The following is a 19,359-nucleotide window of genomic DNA, read 5'->3' as shown; positions in this document are numbered from 1 at the left end:
TATTCAATATGGTTGAAAGAACTCAACATTGTTGAACCAAGATGAGATAAAGTGGTTCCTCCAAAATCCATGTGTCACTAAACCATTAGTCAGTAAAATTTTGATTTATTTTATTTTTGTCACTTATTTGAGATCAATTATCTTCTAAAATTTTACTTTTTTAAAAAGAATTTTACATTAAAATTCATCATTTTCGTACTCTATAAATAGAAACTTGTTTCATTTGATTGAAGACACAGAAAAACTCATTTTTCTACTATAGTTTCTCATTTAATCTACAACAAACTCTTGTTTTTATATATTTTCAGGTGAAATGAATCTCAATAATAATTTTTTTATTTCTCATAATTTTATTTACTTTAATAATGACTTTTTAATTTTCATCATCTTTAATATTTGAATGCAATCCCTTTTCTAACACTAACACTAATAACGACATAAAATATTATTTTCTAACACAAAAAGAATTAGTATATGCATGTGGCAGTCTTTTTTTACCGTTTTCAGATTCTTTTAAGAGAAGTTAAATAATAACGACATAAAATAAACCCAAAAAAGATACAAGAAAGTAGAGATGATATTAGTGTTAGAAAAGGGATTGTCAAAACAATATTTTTTTTTTTCATATATATACAACACCTCATTGCTAAAATATAGTTTAATGTCCCTCATTCTCTTTTAGATATCACTGTTACTTTTTTAACACCCATATAGTATGGTTATCCACTTAATCATGAAACAAGTCAAAACAATATTTTGATATGGGAATGGGATATAATCTACTTATAACTTCCATTTTTAGAAGATTTCTGCATCACTTTTGCAGCTCGAGACAAGGTTTCGGAGAACTAGAAGAATAGTGATCGATAGTTGTCTTTATTCACGTTAACATAATCTGAGAAGTGAAATAATCTACAACGAGTTTTGCAAGCCAGTTCTAAAAAAAAAAAAAAAAAATCTTCAACGGCCATCACGAACTATTGTTCGATTTTTGTTTTTTTTCTTCTTGTAAAGGGCTATTTTGTTGGTGTGCTTGCTTCTATACCATTTTGATGTTTCTCTTACCTATTGTTTTATCGTCTCTCATCATCGCGTTTAGTTTCTATATTTTCTCCATGCTTTTATTGTTATGTTTGCATTATTATCTAATATTCGTACAATCTAGTTTAATGTTTCTGCATTGTATGTAACTTAACTCAATTAAAAGGAGAGTCTATAAATCAAACTTAACCAACAAGAGAGGAACATACCAAAATAGGGGGGAGGGAGAATAGCCACTGGAAAAAGTCTTGGAAACTTGATGGGATCAATCTATTGTTTCGAAACGACTAGATAAAATCATTAATAGAAAACTTCCAATAATAGAGTAAGAAGATAATGTAAAAACTCAAAAATAGCAATACTATGTGTCTATATAACATCATCACAAACACACAAACACGAGTCTTAACATACATAAATATTTATCTAAAACATCTAGAAAGAAAGAAAATGAAAAATATTTCAATCTTTCTATTTGTTTGTGCCCTTTGCATGATCGGCAACGTACATGGTGGCAAACTATTTCAAGGCGCCAAGACAACACTCGTGTTCATGAACGACCTTCGTTACAAGAAATGGCTCAAGGTACATTGTCGATCAGGGAACGACGATATGGGTGTCCACTATCTGGAACCGCGTGGAATCTACTATTTCAGTTTCCACGACAACCTTATGGGAAACACGCTTTTCTGGTGCACCCTGAGCAAAGGACCTGATTATAAGATCTCGTCAACGTTTGATGCCTATGTGGAGGACAATAGTAAGCATCACGGAGGCACATATACCTATATTGCTAGAGATGATGGCATCTATCATAGAAATCTAGTATATTTTAAGCTTCACAAGAAATTTGACTGGAATCGGAGATACTAAACAATTTCCCTCATGATATCAGATACTCTAAACAAATGTATGTGCTTGTATATTTATTGATTTGTTATCAATACTATTAAAGTTGAAGTGTGCCTTATTGATTTAAAGTTATGTCCAACAAAATAATTCCACAAAATAATCAATATTATGTAATTTTAACCGTTTTGTACGTTGAATACTTATGGTTTGGTTTGATGAATATAATATCTCAGCGATAAAACAAAAATAACCTCCTCATTCTATTTCCACAATAATAAGACCCCACTAACAATAGCTAAAAACCGTCGATTAAGAACATTTTCATAATATATTTTTTCTACAGGCCACACACCTTTATAACATATAATAATACTATATCATATATTATTCATGTTTGATGAAACAATATATTTAACTATCGCTAAAAACAGAGGTTTTTTTAACCTAACAATAAAAATAAAACTTTCAGTTTTATTCCTAACATCTACACGTTTAATAAATAAATATGAATAAACATACATGTTTTGCATAAGCTTAAGGTCTGTTCTGAAATAACTTTGCTTGGGTTTTTTTATGCAGGTTACCATTTTATTTTTATAAATACCAGAACAATACAAGTCTTTTATATATAAAATTACATTACTCATTTTTGATACAACAATATAGGATATGGTAGATTACAGTTAATACTATGAATACAACATAATTATAATGTTATTTTACAACAAAAAAATATAATTATAATGTTCAGTTTTTTTAATCCATCATGTATACCTAATATCATCTATTCTATTAAAACATGATCATGATCTATTGATAGGTTAGTATCTATTCGAGTTTCGGGTTTTCAAGGTTAAAATACTTCAGTTTCACTCGGAGATTTTTAAAATTTGTCTCAAATTAGAATAATAGTCTAAATTAATTTAAAAATCTTAAAATTCATATATAATTTAGATTTCAAAAATATAATAGCAAAATAGTATATATATTCTATTAATTTGTCAAAATAATTAAATTATGATTTTGTTTTCGTCAAAAATCAAAATATAATCCGCGGATAATCGTAAAATTAAACGAATCGGATATAAAATTATTTTTTTACGGGTTATGTGGGTCAGATTTTTTTGACCAAAACAAAATTGAAATCAGCGGGTTGGTGGGTCAGTGTGGCGGATTTGACCCGTAACCCAGTCGAATATATAACAGATCGATTTTTAAATTGCTATTATTTAATAAAATATATTTTGATTAAGATTTATATAAAAATATAATTACAAAGAAAAATACAAATACGATCACAAAGAAAACACAAATATAAAAATTAAATATTAAACAAAAAATATACCCGCCCTTTTAAGGGCGGGTCAAAATCTAGTTCTTGTTAAAACAAATGATATACTTGTAAATATGTCAATGATATACTCTTGTAACTAAAAGTTTTTCTTAATTGTTTCGCTGAATTTCAAAATTTGAAATTAAACTTTGATGTAGTTAAAATTTTATATTTTAAGGTTTCTGATGAACGCCATTGACGCGATATGATCTCAACCCTAAACATGCCAATCGAGCTTATATATGTAGACATGCAAACTAAATTAGTCTTCAAATACTTACCGTACGAAATTAACAAACCCAAATCTCAAAACCCTAACATGCGATTCCAACCCATGATATTTGTGTAAAAGATTATCAAAACAACATTAGGATGCCGATATGTATTGTTTCGACTGCAGTTTCTTTTTTAATCAGTTCCATGTATACACACACAAAATGATACGTGAATGTTTACTTGGAAGAAGAAAAAAAACTAGCAAAAAAAACATTAGAAGGATATAATCTTACTTATAACTTACATTTTAGATGATTTCTGCATCATGCTGACAAAAAAAAAAGATTTCTGCATCATTAGTTGAAGCTCAAGCAAGGCTTCGGAGAACTAGAAGAATAGTGATCGGTTGTCTTTATTCATGTTAACATAATCTGTGAAGCGAAAAAAAAAATCTATGAACTTATGCTTCTTTAATTAGTGAGTAAAATTCACTGATTAACCCAAAAAGTAAGAGTCACTGTTTTGGTTGAGTTCTATTCAAAGTTCAAAGATATGGCCTTATTTGTTTTCATTTTTGACAATCAAAATATAACAAATACAAAACACAAGTTGATTACAACCATCATAGATGTTTTCAACTATAAATACATTCTGCAAATTAGAGAGAGAAAAAATTGATTATACAAAAATTTAGAATCACCGCACAAAATAAAGAAAGAAATAAGAAAAACCTTTTTTTTTTTTAAATAAGAAAAACCTTAACTATTAGTAATAGTCTTATTACAAACGAATCCTAATATTAGCCAAAGCCAAGAATTATAGCTAAAACTTGAAGAATCTATGTACTATATATATATACCACAGAACAATATCAAAAACAATTCATCCAATCAACAACAAAACATGAAGCTCCTTTATCTGACTTTTGTCTTCTTGATCTCCACCACTCTTACAACCGCAACCCCTCCCGACGCAACAATCTACCAAAACTTCCTCCAATGCTTCACAACCCAAACGCGCGCCCCTCCCAACACCTTAACCGACGTCGTTTTCCCCCAAACCGCAGCCGGTTTCACCCCCGCGCTACGCAACTACATCCGAAACGCGCGTTTCAACACAACCGCGTCTCCCAAACCCGCGATCGTGATCGTCCCGCGCACCGAGGCCCACGTCCAAGCCGCGGTCGTATGCACCAAAACGCTGAAATTCCAGCTCAAAACCCGGAGCGGCGGGCACGACTACGAGGGCGTCTCCTACACCTCGAACCTCCCCTTCTTCCTCCTCGACATGTCGAGCTTCCGCGACATCACCGTCGAGGGAGAAACCGCCTGGATCGGAGCCGGCGTCACGCTCGGTGAAGTCTACTACAGGATATGGGAGAAGACCAAAACGCACGGCTTCCCGGCCGGAGTCTGTCCCACCGTCGGCGCCGGAGGGCACATCAGCGGCGGCGGTTACGGGAACATGATCAGAAAGTACGGTCTCTCCGTCGACTACGTCACCGACGCGAAGATAGTGGACGTCAACGGACGCGTTCTTGACCGTAAAGGAATGGGAGAAGATCTCTTTTGGGCGATCAACGGAGGAGGAGGAGCGAGCTTCGGTGTGATATTAGGTTTCAGGATCAGGCTAGTCCCTGTCCCCGAGACAGTTACAGTCTTCAGAGTTCAGAAGAACTTAGACGAGAACGCGGTTGATATGGTACATAAATGGCAGTTCGTTGCTCCGAAAACAGATCCTGGTCTCTTCATGAGGGTGTTGTTACAGCCAGTGACGAGAAACAAGATGCAGACGGTTCGCGCCTCGGTGTTGGCTCTGTTTCTCGGCAAGTCGAGCGAGGTTTTGTCTCTGATGAACAAGGACTTCCCAGAGCTTGGTCTGAAACAGGAGAACTGCACGGAGCTTACGTGGATACAGTCCGTGCTGTGGTGGGACAACCACGATAACGCTACGCTGGTCAAACCCGAGGTGCTGCTGGAGCGTAACTTGGATACGGCGTCGTACGGGAAGAGGAAGTCGGATTTCGTGGAGAAGGAGATTACTAAAGAAGGGTTAGATTACTTGATGAAGAAGATGATCGAGGTTGGGAAGATTGGTCTTGTGTTTAACCCTTACGGTGGGAAGGTGAGCGAGGTGGCTACGACCAAGACTCCGTTCCCGCATAGGAAGAAGCTTTACAAGGTGCAGCACTCGATGAACTGGAAAGATCCGGGGAAAGAAGCGGAGACCAGTTTCTTGGAGAAGGCGAAAAGCTTTTATAGCTACATGGCTCCTTTTGTGACCAAGAACCCTAGACACACGTATCTTAATTACAGGGATTTGGATATTGGAGTTAATACTCATGGTCCGAATGGTTACAGAGAAGGAGAGGTTTATGGGAGGAAGTATTTTGGAGAGAATTTTGATCGGTTGGTGAAGGTGAAAAGTACTGTGGATCCTGAAAATTTCTTCAGAGATGAACAGAGTATACCTACCTTGCCTAGCAAGCCAGCTAACCCGCCTGCTAAACCTGCTCTATAAACCCTAGTTCATAGCAATTTTGAAAGAAGCGCCAGGCAGAGAGACCTAGAGCCAATAACAATATGATACCTATAAACTGATTCGTTTATTTTTATTTTTTCAAAACTTGTAAAATAAAGTTGTATTTTTAGTGTAAATGTGTAATACACGATATGCTATTCTTTCTTGGTAATAATACAATTGTTTTCAACAACGGTCTAAAAACATAGAATGTCAGCAAAAACTAGTCCTGTGTATGAATCTTACTCTAGTTCAAAATGGAAAGCTTCTGTGTCCCTAAGAGCATAGAAAACTAAAGGTAGTGAAACAGAAGAAGAAGAAGAAGGGCGGCTGCTTCTCAAAATCTTTTGGCTCGATGCTAATACAGATACTCTGGCAAGACATCAGGTGAACTCAGGCGACTCAGAAAACCTGCCTGATGTTTATGTTGATCCTCGAAGTTTTGATGTACTCTGCGAAAAATTGTCCACCTTCATGGGACAATTCTGATTCAAGCGCGCCAATATCTGCATTTTCTTCGTCAATGAAGATACGGGGCACGCCTGCATCATCAACAGATATCATCTCAGACCAAGCAGAGAGAGAGAATATGAGGAACTGAGAATTCTTGCTTGTAAGATAAAACTGGTAAGCTAATGCTGCAAATGAAGTAAGGTTTACCGTGAAAGCATTCCCTGGCTTCTCCAGCCATTAGTACAACATCTCCACTTCTGAGATACATAGCATGTGGAGGATCCTCTTTTGATTTTCCTCCTAAGAGGAAAATAGCTTTACATCCCAGGCTGCGCAAGATGAAATACAGTCACTCTACTGCTCTTTAAAATCTATGAAGTATTTACCTGTTGCTAAGAAAGAAGGCAAAAGGTGTATACCTCATGCTTACTATAGGTTTACTCCAGTCAGCTTCCATGTCATCAAGGTGACCTCCAAGGGTATCACCTAAAGAGTGAGTTATAAAAGTTCAGCAATTGTGTTTGAGCTTAAACAAGAAATATGAGTTCAAGTTAACTCTACTACCTAAGCCAAAATAGTTTACAATTGCACCCTCTGGACGGAACTCCTCCCCTGCAGGCATTGCAATGGCGGCGTGTGTCTTAGCCAATTGACAAAGCGCATCAGGGATGTTATTATGAGGCAGGGAAACGTCATAGTTGCGCTGAAGAAAAAGGTTAAAACAATCAGCATTCTACTAATCTATTTCATCAAAACAAGTTTAAAAAAAGTAGAACCTTGGACCAATCAAACTGTAGACCTAGGGTGCTCCAACGAAGCTTCCTCAACAGAACCGAAGCTGAAACTGACTTGCAACCTGTTTGTTTCACTTTTGCAATAGCGTCTTCACCATCATAGAACTTCCATCTGTTAGTATCCTCCTGAACCAACACCTTGTTTGCTTTAGCTGAACCAAACAAATCAGCAACGGGACCATAAATAGCATTGTGGTTTGTTCTATTCGGAGGCTGAGGAAAACTCGTCAAGCTCTCTTTGATCCATTTGCACTGCTCCTCCAAGCTCAATGCATTAGGGATAAAGTAGAAACCTAAAAATCAAAAATCAAAAATCAAAAATTCACTTCACATAAGTTCCAATCATAACTCTATTAGATCCTGAATTTAACTTTACCGGGACGATTGTCGATGCAGAAGACCTGGGAATCAGATTCCGCAACCCTAATTCCGTCTGGCAAAACACCGGTCTGGTTGAAATCTTGTGAAATTGAATTGAAATCGAGGACCGATGACAAATCAACCGGTTTAGGCAGCTTCTTCCTGCGAGATTGAAGTGAATGTAAGTGAGAGAGAATACAACAATGGCTGGGAGGAGATTTAAAAAAAAAGTGCTTACTTTCTGGAGAACTTTGAGTCTTGTTCATAGTAAAGTTTGTATTGTTTCTCTGCTCGCCGGAAAGCCGTACGATCTGCATCGTCGGAGACGTTCGCCGATTCGTACATCTTCTTCACTAGTCGACGATTAAATCTCTGCCTCCGGAAATCAACGATGCCGAAGTTTTAGTTTACTTTCACTTTTTTGGACTAACTTTTTTTAATTTGCGATGAAGACACTGATCTTTCCTCAAAACTCGTTTTAGACCTATTTTGACAAAGAGTTGCAAACGAACCCTACAGCAGTTCTTCTTTTTTTTTTTTTTTTTTTTTTTTGTGAAACTACCTACAGCAGTTCTTCTACTTGTAGTTTTCTAGCACACAGCATCAGCATGCATACGTCTTTTTGACAACTAGTTGTGGTGACACATGTACTTTGATTACCTATTCAATTCTACATTGATTTTGAAGCTTCCATGGTCGAAAAACGTGCTTAGCAAGTCGGCAGTCATACGTTTCCACCAAGCTTCCATTGATTACCTATACGTTTACTTGGGTGTTATTCTATCGATTTAGTCAGATAACAGAGGAAAATCTCCAATTGTGCAGCACAATGTGAATATAAACTACAGATGAACCATTTTTATGGCGTTGGTATACCGCATGACTCTTGTTTAGCCATTTTTAAGGTTCAGTGACCAAGTGTCTGAAACCAAACCCCGCTATATCAAACATTTCATGTGTTTAGAGATCGTCCAACTCTGATTAGTTTCATAATCTTCATTACAGAAGAGTACAAGACTCAACTTTCAGAAAACAAAACAAAAACAAAATACCTAAAACCAACAAACCGCTTATCAGTTTGATTGACTGAGAAAGCCAAAAACACCACATTGTACAGTTTTTATCCTAGTCATTCATTGAAGTTCCACAGGGGGAAAAAGGAACTTCGAGCTCCGACAGTTTGAACTCATTTCGGCAAAAGAGTCAAAAGCAGACCAAAGTGATCGCTAGGCAACACTGGAAGCTCCAACCTCTTGATGTCACCCCTCACTCTCTTCTCTTTCACATAGGATAATCCAGGAATCGCCTCTTTCCCAACCATCTCGACTCCACCAAGCTCGTAATCATCCAGACGGCAGAAAAACCGGTCCAACCGTTTCTGCAAAGCTCGGTTACCAGACAGCATCGGGTTTGCTTTCGTATCGTACGTAAAACCAAGATCACCTGGTTTCAAAACCTCCCAAACATCGACCCACTTGTCCGGCAAAGGAAACTTCCCATCTAGCTTGTCGTCCCAGTTCATATCTCCCCCGAATACCACGTTGGGATTAGCTCTGAGAATCTCGACGGCTTCATTGGCTTGTTCAACGCGTTCCCTGCTATACATCTGGTCCCATTTAGGAGGACCTGGACAGGGGCTCTCGAGATGGCTTGTTGCCAGAACAAGTGGCTTTCTCCCCGGAACTTCAACCTCTGCAACGGATAACTCTCTTCCCATGATCGAGTTCCTGAAGCTTTTACAGCTTGAAGACTTCATCCCCACCCTGCTCAACTGCAAATCAACCAACCATAAGAGTCAGTTACACAAAAAAAAAAAAATCACAGGAACTTGACACAAATCTACAAGCTAAGAGAGCCTACCAGCATGCAGAAGTAGCCTCTTGACTGCGCCGCATCTACTGAGACAGAACAAGTATACTCTTTCCACCAGTTGGATTTGCGGAAAATCTCATATATCTCAGGGATAACTTCCTACAAAGAAAGACCACATGTCAAGCTGCTTGTATATCTCACAGATGAAAATCACTTAGTCAACAGCAAATGTAAAGAGTGACCTGAAAGCATATGAGATGAGGAGAATGGAGGTGGATAAGGTGACCGATCGCTCTCATCCTATTACTCAGCTCAAGATCTTCACGGAACCAAACATTGTAGGTCAAGATCTTCACGCAAGAGAGAGCAGCTGCTCCTGAACCAGAAGCTTCCCCTACAATACCAGTAACTAAACAAAGTAAGGACATACATTTTCAACGAGCTAAGAACCTCAACAGAGTTTTAAAAATCCAACCTTTCGATTCAATTTCGTTCTTCTTCTTCACGGAGCCACCATCAACCTCGATGACGTCATCATCCATGGTCTTGCGCTTGCTACACCGCCGCAGAGGAAAGAAAACCGAACCCACGGAGCAATTAGGGTTGTTGCTGTTGTTGTTGTTACTTTCGAGAACCTCCGAATCGTTCAAATCGTCAAAGCCCAGGAGAGAAGAGGACGACGGAGATCGGGTCCCGCAGATATCGCAGGCTGAGTTCTTGTACGTGTTCAGAAAGGTGCAGGCTTTGCACGCCCATTTAGGTTCGTCGTTTGAGGAAATCGAGAGGGAAGAAGGGGTAGGGAGAGGAGTCGAGCAGATCATGCAGTTGAGCTTCTGAGATGGAGAATTGAGGAACGTGCATTTGGTGCAGGACCAAGAGGATGACGATGATGACGACGACATCGCAACGGGAGCGAGTCTAGTGACGACGAGTCGGAGAATTCTGGATGCTGACATTTGACCTAATTTTTATTTTATTGATTTTGGATTTGACTTCGGTTTCGGTTTAACGGTTACGCATCATACGACGTCGTAAGCACGTTGTACATTCAAAATCCCCTATATATTAATCCTGGAACATTGCAACATTGTTTGGTAGCCACGTGTCATTATGAGAATTATTCTGAGGATTGTTAGAGAAATAAGTTGGTCTATCTACACATATATTATAGTTTTTATTAAATAACTATTAAATCAATTATTAATATACAAAAGAATATTTTCTATTGTTTCCTTAAATAAAAGCTACGGAACTTCCTAATATGATTGACATATATATCACCATTAATGATTATGAATAATAAAGATTTGATAATAATTTTTTATCCTCTATACTTTTCGTTTAATTTTATTTGTTAAAATAAATTAAACAATCACATTAAGCATATAATAAAAAAAATTATATTTTTTCTTATATGTTGTATTTCGAATTTTTTAAAACGATTATAAATTACTAAAAATGGTACAAGCCTCACATTGAAAATTTTGTGATCAATGGTAACTTTTTTTCAGTTCAGTCTATCGTTTTTAATGGGCCTTGAACATTTTTTAATATTAAGTAAATAAATCACGTACATAAAAGAAAGTGTTTTGGTTTAAAAATTGTTGCATACCCAAAATCAGTATGAACCATCGTCACTTTCATTTAAAATTTGGTTACAATAAAAAATATATGGTTGGGAAAAAAATCTGAATCCAAATAACCGGACCAAATCCAATCTACAAAATAGTATAGAACTTTAATCAATTTGGTTAGATATCTGAACATGTTTAAATTTTTGGTATCTAAAAACCAGAACCGAACCCGATTAGGACCAAAATATTTTGGGTATCCGAGTATATTCGAATCAAATTTATATACTTAAATATATTATTTAAAAAAATTAATATCTCAAAGAAATATACAAAATACTTAAGATGTTTTTAAATTGTCCAAAATATTTAGAAATATATAAAAATAGTAAAAATTATATATTTAAAATAACTAAACATTACTCAAAATACCAAAATACTGAAAATATCTATTCATTTTCTATCCAAATATTTAAGTTAAACCAAGTTTTATGTTAAATTTAAGTATTTTGGTATACATTATTCAAATTTAAATGTAACATATTATTTTTATTTTTATGTTTTGAGAAATTTAAAGTATATATGAACTTTAAGTTTTTAAAAAATTAATTGGTTAATCTAAATCTAAAACCAAACCGAACATATAAAAATTCGAACCAAATTTGCAAAGATCCAAACCGAACATAACCAAACGATACCTACCCACATGTCATCCCTAATCAAATGTAAAAAAAATTATTGACAACAAAAAAATGTATTATTTATTTAGATACAACATATTTAAAAAAAATTCACCCCGCGCAAGGCGCGGGTTATCATCTAGTTTAATATTAAATGACGGTTTTTCAAAATTCGAAGGTGAACCGTAATCAAATCGGACCTAATGCGAATTATCATACGGCGTCGTAAGCGCGTCTCGGATTAAATGACGGTTTTTCAAAATTCGAAGGTGAACCGTAATCAAACCGGACCTAATGCGAATTACCCAAACCACCATATACAGAATCACATGTGGGGGGGGGGGGGGGGGGGGAATACATCATGTAACAGCAACTTTTACGAAGGCGCATTTTATTCTAAAACATTACTCCCCTACAAGAGACTAAAATGGTCTATGAACAAAACAACAAATTACATAAAAATGATAAAATAGAATGTTTATAAATCTAGAACTTCATAGAAATCAGCTTTTATGAACCTAGAGAATTGTCACTCACCGTGGAAAAATGAACAATCACCAGAAAGGTAACAAAATACAAGTTACAAGAATCATAATACTAACGCAGAAGCCTCTTGAGAGACTCCTTGAGAAGGCTTCACTCCCGGCGACTTGGGTTGAATTCACCACCGTTTGTGTTCGGTTTCCCACCTTCTTGCTGCACAAAATGACGCATGAGCAAGTGAAAAAAAAAAATAGAGAGTTCATAACGGTTAAAAAGATAATAAACAAGATTCATACCTTCCTGGGAAAATGCAGCTTCCATGACCTGCAACATACATTTCCCCGATTTAGAAGCTTTCCACAATGAAAAAAGGAGATACTTTAAATCTAAACTTCAACACAAAAGTTTCCAACTTTTAAAAATTTGGCAACATTTACACAAACAAAGATTATTATCTTGATCATCTTTTCTTGTTATATAGCCTTCTAGTAACCTCAAAGTAGTAAAAAGCTGTATATGAATGAGAATGTACAAAGCTTCTAAGACCATCAATCATTTACCTTTGGACTGCCAAAAAAAGAAAACTCTTTTTAAGCAAAGGTGGTTCACATAACCTGGTGCATTAGCAACCATATTTTGAGATTCATGAACAAGAGAACCTAGCTTCTATGTTCTGTATATGGCTGCAAAGTTTTAGCATATCTTTTGACACAAGACACTCAGATGTTCTTTTCATGATCACCACAAGTCTTTTACTAGAGACTACCAAGCAACAAAACCAATCACTATCTTCTCTAACAATAGAAAGAAACATGAAAACAAAAAGAACAGAGGAAGATGATATAAATTAAGAGCTTACTTGGGTCTGTAGTAGTGATCATTGCAACACCTTTAAAGTCACAAGAACCATAACCCCTCCCTTCCTTTTGGTAATAACTATTAAAAGCAAAAGAAGCATGCCCCTTCACATCATTCGGCTGATAACAACTCTCCCCAGGCTGAATCTCGCTACAATTAGCTCTCCCCGGCCCACAAGCCCAATCCAACGCAGCCTGAAGCGTCTTCACATCAACCCCATCCTCATCCACAGCAACGCAGTACGTCTGGTTCGTCGTATCATTCGCCAAAAAAGTCCCACTTCCAGACACGTGAAGCAAATAAACCGGCGTAGAGTTCCCATAGAACATCCCCCAGCTAGCTTCACTAACCGGAGGCGCCCTCTTATCCTCGTTAAACAGCTCGTAGATATACACACTCGGCGTCACCTCGGGGCGCAGAGGAGTACCGGTCCGCTCGAACACATGCTTGATCAGGTTCGAGTTATACGTATCAGCGTTATCTACAGTGGCATAAGGCTCCTTTGAATCACCTCCCGAAGGCCAACCCGTCTCGGTCACAAGCACAGCCACGTCAGAGACGTTGAGATTCTTCATCGACACGTAAGCAGCGTCCACCATCGCGTCGAGGACGTTAGTGTAATGCAGCAGAGTGTTGGGATCAACCATCTCTTTAGCAGGAGTCAAAGGTTTAAACAAACAGTTATCTAAAGGAACCGCGCCTCTGTTCTGCATATAGACGTAGTAAGGGTAGAGATTCATCATGAGAGGAGAACCGGTTCTTGACAAGAACCGAAGCAAGGGCTCCATAACCGAGCGCCACGTCTGGTTAAAGTAAGCCTGAGAAGGAGGGAACGTCTGGAGCATGATGGAAGCGGCGTGAGGAGTGGAGACTTTGATCCGAGCGTGGAGATTCGAGGCCACGAGAGCGTTGTAGAGAGACTCGATGGCGGGTAAAAGAAGAGGAGCGGAAGAAGGGACGGTTGTCAAGACCTCGTCACCGACGGAGATGGCGGTGATTAACGTCTCGGGGTAGTAAGCGACGACGTTGCGGCCGATCCACGAAGCGGCGGTGGTGTTGGAGGAGCCGATGGCGAGGAGCTGGTTGTTCGGGACGCTGATCACGACGCGGATCTTGGTGTTGGAGAGCGCTTTGAGGAGATCTGGGTCGGCGTCGTATAAGCGGACGTGGTTTATTTTCTGGGTTTGGAGGAACTTGACGAGTTGTGGAGGAGGGAGCAGGGTGGTGACGTCGGTGCCGATGTTGAAACCGACGAATGGGTCTCTGTCTTGTTCTTGGATCTTGATGTCTTGAGATGAAGGCGAAGACTTTGCTGCTGGAGAGGTTAGAAAGTTAAGAGACTTTTGAGAAAGATCTGAGCTTTGTAAAGTGAGAAATGTACTTACCGGAGACCAATAGATTGGAGATTAGAATGAATGAGAGAAGAGAAGAGAAGATGCTAGTGAGAGCCATTGAAGAGGAGATTGAGTTTGTTCTGCAACTCTTCTTCTCCTTTCTGATTCAGACTCAGAATCAGCAGGTTCTTGCATTATCTTCAGTCTCTTTCAGTAGATTTCTTACTGTCTGGTTGTGATAAGCTAAGAGAATCGGAGAGGAAGACGAAGAGGAGAGATTAGACATGTTTCTAGGGGTTTTAGGAGAAAGATTTATGTCTTCTTATGTGCTTTCACGTGAATAAACTCTGTTCTCTCCTCCCCGACACAACTGGTTGGTTTTTCAGACAGAACGAAATTACTATACTGCCCTTGAATACTGATGATAAAAGGTGCCAGCTGGACATCACTAGATTTTGTTGGAATGTGTGTATTTGCAACATCTCATATTATTGCTCTTATAACCCAATTAGTTATGGAACCTTTAACCCCATGTTTGGAATCGCGCTAGGCGTGAATCAGGCGATTGGTGTACGCCTAGCAAGTTATCAAAAAATCGGAAATTATACGGGAAGTATTCGAGGATTAATTTTAGAGGAAATTTGCTAATATATACAAGATTTGGTAAAATGTATCAATAGAATGACATAGTCTAGTGGCTAAGAGTCAAGTTTAAGTTGCAGCGTACATGGTTTCGATTCCAAGGAAGACCTTCTTTTCATTTTTTAATATTTATATCAATCAACTGCGAAATAAACCGATTGCAAGGAAGACCTTCTTTTCATTTTTTTCATATTTATATCAATCAACTGCGAAATTACAAGTCTGTCCTCGTCTTCTTCTTTTCTTCTGCAATCTTAGCCGCCTTATTTCTGTCTTCCACACGATTTTTTCATTTCTTTCATTCTTCTTTTCTATGTTTATACTAGGATCGGTCCGCCCTACGGGCGGGATATATTTTACTTGTGGTCTAAATTATTAATTTTGTATAATTTATGTTTTGTTTTTAGGTTTGCACTTGCAAGAAATGTGTGTAATAATATTTTTTGTCTTTTAAAAATTTTAGGCGAAGATAAATGATATGTGATAAAATATGTTTTCTTTGTTTACAATAGTTTTTTGTTATTAAATAATTTTTTGTATTCTAATAAAATTTATTTATTTTTGGTATCTTGTCTAATAAAAAATATTTTAAAAATTATTTGATTATTTTTAAACTAAATATAGTTAATATTTAAAAATATGTGAACTATATTATAGATTTTCGAGCATCCATTCGGTTCTCAGTTTGGTTCCGGTTATTTAGTTCTAAAGATATAGACTACTATAATTGATAGATCCAAATCCGAACTTATTTAGTTCTAAAGATATAGACTACTATAATTGATAGATCCAAATCCGAACCAATTTTTTTCGGTTTGATTTGGTTTGGTTCCGGAAAATGTGGATACATGTAACCAGGGCTAATTAGTTATATGGCTATATCGCATACCCATATTCTGTTCAAAAGTCCACTGTTTAGATTAGTTCCACCTTATGATGAATACAATACGACAATTTCCCAACCAAAATCCCAACGAATAGCAGCAAAGCTTCATCATTTTATCCTTTTTAAAAACATAAATCCTTCTTAACATGTAAAGTCTTTGCCATTGTCAATTTGTCAGTATAATAAACAAATCTTACGTTAATAAACAGATAGTGAGATGTGTACCAATCCCATTATTAGATATTCCACTCTCATCTCCAACTATCCTCTTAACATAAAGAACTAAAGCTTCCAACTTCCTTATTTAAGGAATTCTACAACTTTGAGCTCGGCTAATAAAATCTCCAGAGTTCTTGTTAATTACTTTTGTACCATCAGTAAAACCAATATCCTCAAAATAAATGGCAATGTGATGGAAAGGGGCTAAACATATTTTTCTCCATGACATTTTCTCTCTCCGTAGTCGAGACATTAATCTGTCTTCCATGGTGAAAGGATTGATAAGTTTCATGTATTGATGCTTTCTCCTAATAAACATTCTGTTCCCAGAAGAATCTGAACAAATCTCCTCATAACCCAAAGCTACTTCCACTCCAAATACAATGCCACATTCAAATCATCTAGATCTTCCCCATATATTTCCTACATAGCAATAACAACATTCAAATACTGTCAAATGCCAAGAAACTATACTGGTGTAGAGTGGCCTTCATATATATTCCCTACTTAACTGATTACATTCCAAATTCCGTATCCAGGCTATAGTAAGATGTTCAAAACTTTTGTCTTGATAGAAACACAAACCAGCATCTCAAGGTTTCTATCTTTACCTTTTGATAAGGCTTTAAACTTTTTGTTATTAAACAACAAAACAACATAAATGTGCAACGTAAGATGGTCATACCTAGTGATTCAATAAACTGCTTTGACTGAAAGAAGAGTATAAGAGCTTCACCTATGGCGCCGGAGGGAAATAGTTGAGAGATGTGATCACCAATATTCTTAGCAACACCAGAGAGCTCCACATTGTCGAACCTCTCGTTCTTATGAAAGTAGCGAACAATACTCGAACCCTGAGCCACATAATGCTGCTCTATCTAACACATTAAAACATCTAAAAATTCGAATCAATAAGTACAAAATCTCAGAAGTTAAGATATTCAAGAGAGAGAGCATATATTAATACACACACTAAATCTCTCTCAGTCATAGATACAGTCATACAGAGCAGTTATGCTGGTTGTCGATCCAAGATCTAAACTTCCTATTTTATAACAGCAACAATAGTTAGAATGTACAGAGAAATCAAGAAAGAGAAAGAACATGAAGAAAAAGCTAGTAATAGCATATGCAGCTGCAATTACATTTAGGACACGTATTACAGTCACTGACTCTCTCTCAGACACATTACAAAACAATGATGTGCTGGTGGTTGAACCATAACAACAATACTGAGAATGCAAGCAACAGACAAACACGAAAAAGGAGCTGCAATTACAATTACAGAAGGTTTCCAAAAATTCAGAACTCAAAATCCAAACCAGGCTGTCAGATGCTAAGTATTTTAATATTTAATATGAAAGATTATGTATCAATCCGATCTGAATCAGCGAAATTGTTAAGGAACATGAAGCAGAAACAGAAGCAGAATCAGTATCAGAGAAGAGAGATTGAGCAAGATGAATCTTACATTAACCGAGATTGAGGCAGAGATTCATCACAAAATTAAAATCGGACTCCAATTGGAGGTGAGATCGATGACTTTGGGAGCTAGGAAATACCATGGGTTCTGTTGCGAGAGTATAGGAAGTCGCAGCGACGAAACGATGAACGTGGGCTCACGCTGCGAAGGAAGTAGGTCACAACGGAGGGGGGCGACCGAATTGCAAAAAAAAATGAAACGCAGAGTTTTGTTTAGGAGGGACACACGTCAGTCTGAGGATGAACGACTTAATGACGTGGCAGCATAAGAGAGAAGGAACATTTTTTATATATATAGATATCAATCAACTGCGAAATTACAAATCTGTCTTCGTCTCCTTCTTTTCCTCTGCAACCCTAGCCGTCTTATTTCTGTCTCCTACACGATTTCTTCATTTTTTTCTTCTTCTTTTCTATGTTTATACCCAAAGCAATTCTAGTTATTGTCGATCTAATAGATTTCAAAGCCAGTTTTTTATACTATAAACTGATTTCTTTTTTATTTCACTGTTAACTAGGGAAAACTCCGGTGTACCGCCTGGCCACGCTGATCAGCCCCTTCTCGCTACGGTGACCTTCCGAGCAGCGATTCTCCGGCCGAGTTCTCGGCCACTCGGGCGCGTTTTAGAACCTAATTAACCTCACCATCGTCCTAAAATAATGAATCTATCGGTTGTTACGTCTCTGTGCTGGTAACATTACCATATCACAGGCAGTGGCAGAGAAGTTGTCGGTCAGATAGAAATCGAGTATATCTTTTAAAGTGACCGACATTGCTTTGTAACCTAAAAAAGTTATTCAAGTAGCAGTGGTTATCTGCTCGGTTCGTACATCTTCACCAGGTGAATTACTCAGATGATCTACTTTCTACATTTCCATGATTGAAGCATATTTTTATTGAAGTTGTGTTACATTAGAGTTTGTGTGTTTATTTCATTTATATTAGAGTACATGTGTTATGTCAATTTTCCAAGTACGAAAAAGAAAATAAAAAAAAATTCCAAGTACGTGTTTGGCCAAGAGCAGTACTTTTGTTAAGCAATCAACTATATATGATCGATTAACAAGGAAGAACAATATTGAATCCACTAAAATGATGGAAACGATCCTTCAGAATCAAGTACAAGCTCTTGAAACTGCCTAATAAAACTCAACAACCCTAATGATCAGATTCTAAACAATCAATAACCAACAATAAAGGTAACGCTTCCTATTTATACTTCCATCAATCTTCTCGTCTCCTCTCGAACTGCCATCTCACTCCTTTATTCTCTCTTTAGTTGGCCAGCTCAGCACCAACAAGGTCATCACTTGCCAACTCATTGCAATGGTATGCACAACGTAGCATACTACTGTACTAGAATGGGTTTTCTTTTCTTCAATTCGAAGCAGCCGACTCATGTTTGTTTTTTTCTTTAGAAAAATGGTTGCTCTTGTTGGAAATGCTTAGTTGTTGGCAGGGCCGGTCCAGAAAGCAAGCCATCCAAACAATGGATTATGGCATTCAAACTAAATGAGATATATTTTTGTTTTTTTTAAATGTAGTTATATCTATTAGTAAATAAATTTTGTAGGTTTTCTTGTTAAAATATAATTTACTAGGCATTTCTTGTTAGAATAAAATTTGTTAAATCTCTATTTCTAATTTTTCTTAAATTCATATTTGAAAAATTCTAAATTATGAATTTGTTTTTGGATTTTGGTTTAATTTTTTAAAAATTAATAGATGCAAGCAAAGATATTTTGAGCGCATCATTTTTGAATCTGGAAGTTTCTTTGAGGAATGTTACGCTTTCATATATAATTAGTGATTATTTGTTTAA

The 19,359-nt window shown here is 36.9% G+C and overlaps 4 protein-coding genes and 1 long non-coding RNA gene across 7 annotated transcripts; 1 reads left to right on the top strand and 4 right to left on the bottom strand.

Annotated features, from left to right (window-relative positions):
• Window positions 1–4,330: 4,330 nt before the first annotated feature.
• LOC108829140 (berberine bridge enzyme-like 2) lies at window positions 4,331–6,152 on the top strand. Its single transcript, XM_018602800.2, has one exon. The coding sequence runs from the start codon at window positions 4,346–4,348 to the stop codon at window positions 5,960–5,962; it is 1,617 nt and encodes a 538-aa protein (XP_018458302.1). The 5' UTR covers window positions 4,331–4,345; the 3' UTR covers window positions 5,963–6,152.
• LOC108829143 (alpha-ketoglutarate-dependent dioxygenase alkB) lies at window positions 6,069–7,965 on the bottom strand. The gene is made up of 7 exons (XM_018602804.2): window positions 7,808–7,965; window positions 7,586–7,731; window positions 7,192–7,502; window positions 6,980–7,118; window positions 6,835–6,901; window positions 6,623–6,744; window positions 6,069–6,504 (listed from the first exon to the last, which is right to left on the bottom strand). Exons 1-7 carry the CDS (start codon window positions 7,912–7,914, stop codon window positions 6,365–6,367), a joined length of 1,032 nt encoding a protein of 343 aa, XP_018458306.1. The 5' UTR covers window positions 7,915–7,965; the 3' UTR covers window positions 6,069–6,364.
• Window positions 7,966–8,526: 561 nt separating this feature from the next.
• On the bottom strand, window positions 8,527–10,353 carry LOC108829136 (uncharacterized). The gene is made up of 4 exons (XM_018602796.2): window positions 9,857–10,353; window positions 9,624–9,775; window positions 9,430–9,540; window positions 8,527–9,340 (listed from the first exon to the last, which is right to left on the bottom strand). The coding sequence occupies exons 1-4, from the start codon at window positions 10,335–10,337 to the stop codon at window positions 8,756–8,758; spliced, it is 1,329 nt and encodes a 442-aa protein (XP_018458298.2). The 5' UTR covers window positions 10,338–10,353; the 3' UTR covers window positions 8,527–8,755.
• Window positions 10,354–12,067: 1,714 nt separating this feature from the next.
• Window positions 12,068–14,653, bottom strand: LOC108829130 (glucan endo-1,3-beta-glucosidase 1). Of its 2 annotated transcripts, none has more exons than XM_018602787.2 (4): window positions 14,359–14,653; window positions 12,975–14,285; window positions 12,412–12,439; window positions 12,068–12,328 (listed from the first exon to the last, which is right to left on the bottom strand). In XM_018602787.2, exons 1-4 carry the CDS (start codon window positions 14,423–14,425, stop codon window positions 12,187–12,189), a joined length of 1,548 nt encoding a protein of 515 aa, XP_018458289.2. In that variant the 5' UTR covers window positions 14,426–14,653; the 3' UTR covers window positions 12,068–12,186. The 2 variants fall into 2 exon arrangements, with proteins under 2 accessions (XP_018458289.2, XP_018458288.2); XM_018602786.2 differs by having other exon boundaries at window positions 12,975–14,288; window positions 14,359–14,652.
• Window positions 14,654–16,015: 1,362 nt separating this feature from the next.
• Window positions 16,016–17,834, bottom strand: LOC108829181 (uncharacterized). Of its 2 annotated transcripts, none has more exons than XR_001945922.2 (3): window positions 17,526–17,834; window positions 16,740–16,932; window positions 16,016–16,477 (listed from the first exon to the last, which is right to left on the bottom strand). It is a non-coding gene; the product is annotated as an uncharacterized LOC108829181 (long non-coding RNA). The 2 variants fall into 2 exon arrangements; XR_001945923.2 differs by having other exon boundaries at window positions 16,791–16,932; window positions 17,526–17,805.
• Between the last annotated feature and the right edge of the window lie 1,525 nt (window positions 17,835–19,359).

The sequence above is a fragment of the Raphanus sativus genome, chromosome 5 (assembly GCF_000801105.2).
Source record: "Raphanus sativus cultivar WK10039 chromosome 5, ASM80110v3, whole genome shotgun sequence".
NCBI classification, from domain to species: Eukaryota; Viridiplantae; Streptophyta; class Magnoliopsida; order Brassicales; family Brassicaceae; genus Raphanus; species Raphanus sativus.
This window is presented reverse-complemented; position numbering and strand designations above follow the sequence as displayed.

What these genes read in the sequence shown, in the direction of transcription:
- LOC108829130 (XM_018602786.2), bottom strand. Translation starts at nt 14,425, where the DNA reads ATGGCTCTCACTAGCATCTTCTCTTCTCTTCTCTCATTCATTCTAATC. An exon ending in CTCCAATCTATTGGTCTCCG is followed by an intron (nt 14,289 to 14,358) that starts GTAAGTACATTT and finishes TAACCTCTCCAG; the next exon opens with CAGCAAAGTCTTCGCCTTCA. An exon ending in AGCTGCATTTTCCCAGGAAG is followed by an intron (nt 12,329 to 12,411) that starts GTATGAATCTTG and finishes CATTTTGTGCAG; the next exon opens with CAAGAAGGTGGGAAACCGAA.
- LOC108829140 (XM_018602800.2), top strand. Translation starts at nt 4,346, where the DNA reads ATGAAGCTCCTTTATCTGACTTTTGTCTTCTTGATCTCCACCACTCTT.
- LOC108829143 (XM_018602804.2), bottom strand. Translation starts at nt 7,914, where the DNA reads ATGTACGAATCGGCGAACGTCTCCGACGATGCAGATCGTACGGCTTTC. An exon ending in TACAGTTTGATTGGTCCAAG is followed by an intron (nt 7,119 to 7,191) that starts GTTCTACTTTTT and finishes CTTTTTCTTCAG; the next exon opens with CGCAACTATGACGTTTCCCT. An exon ending in AAACCTATAGTAAGCATGAG is followed by an intron (nt 6,745 to 6,834) that starts GTATACACCTTT and finishes CATCTTGCGCAG; the next exon opens with CCTGGGATGTAAAGCTATTT.
- LOC108829136 (XM_018602796.2), bottom strand. Translation starts at nt 10,337, where the DNA reads ATGTCAGCATCCAGAATTCTCCGACTCGTCGTCACTAGACTCGCTCCC. An exon ending in GAACGAAATTGAATCGAAAG is followed by an intron (nt 9,776 to 9,856) that starts GTTGGATTTTTA and finishes CTGGTATTGTAG; the next exon opens with GGGAAGCTTCTGGTTCAGGA. An exon ending in GAGGCTACTTCTGCATGCTG is followed by an intron (nt 9,341 to 9,429) that starts GTAGGCTCTCTT and finishes GTTGATTTGCAG; the next exon opens with TTGAGCAGGGTGGGGATGAA.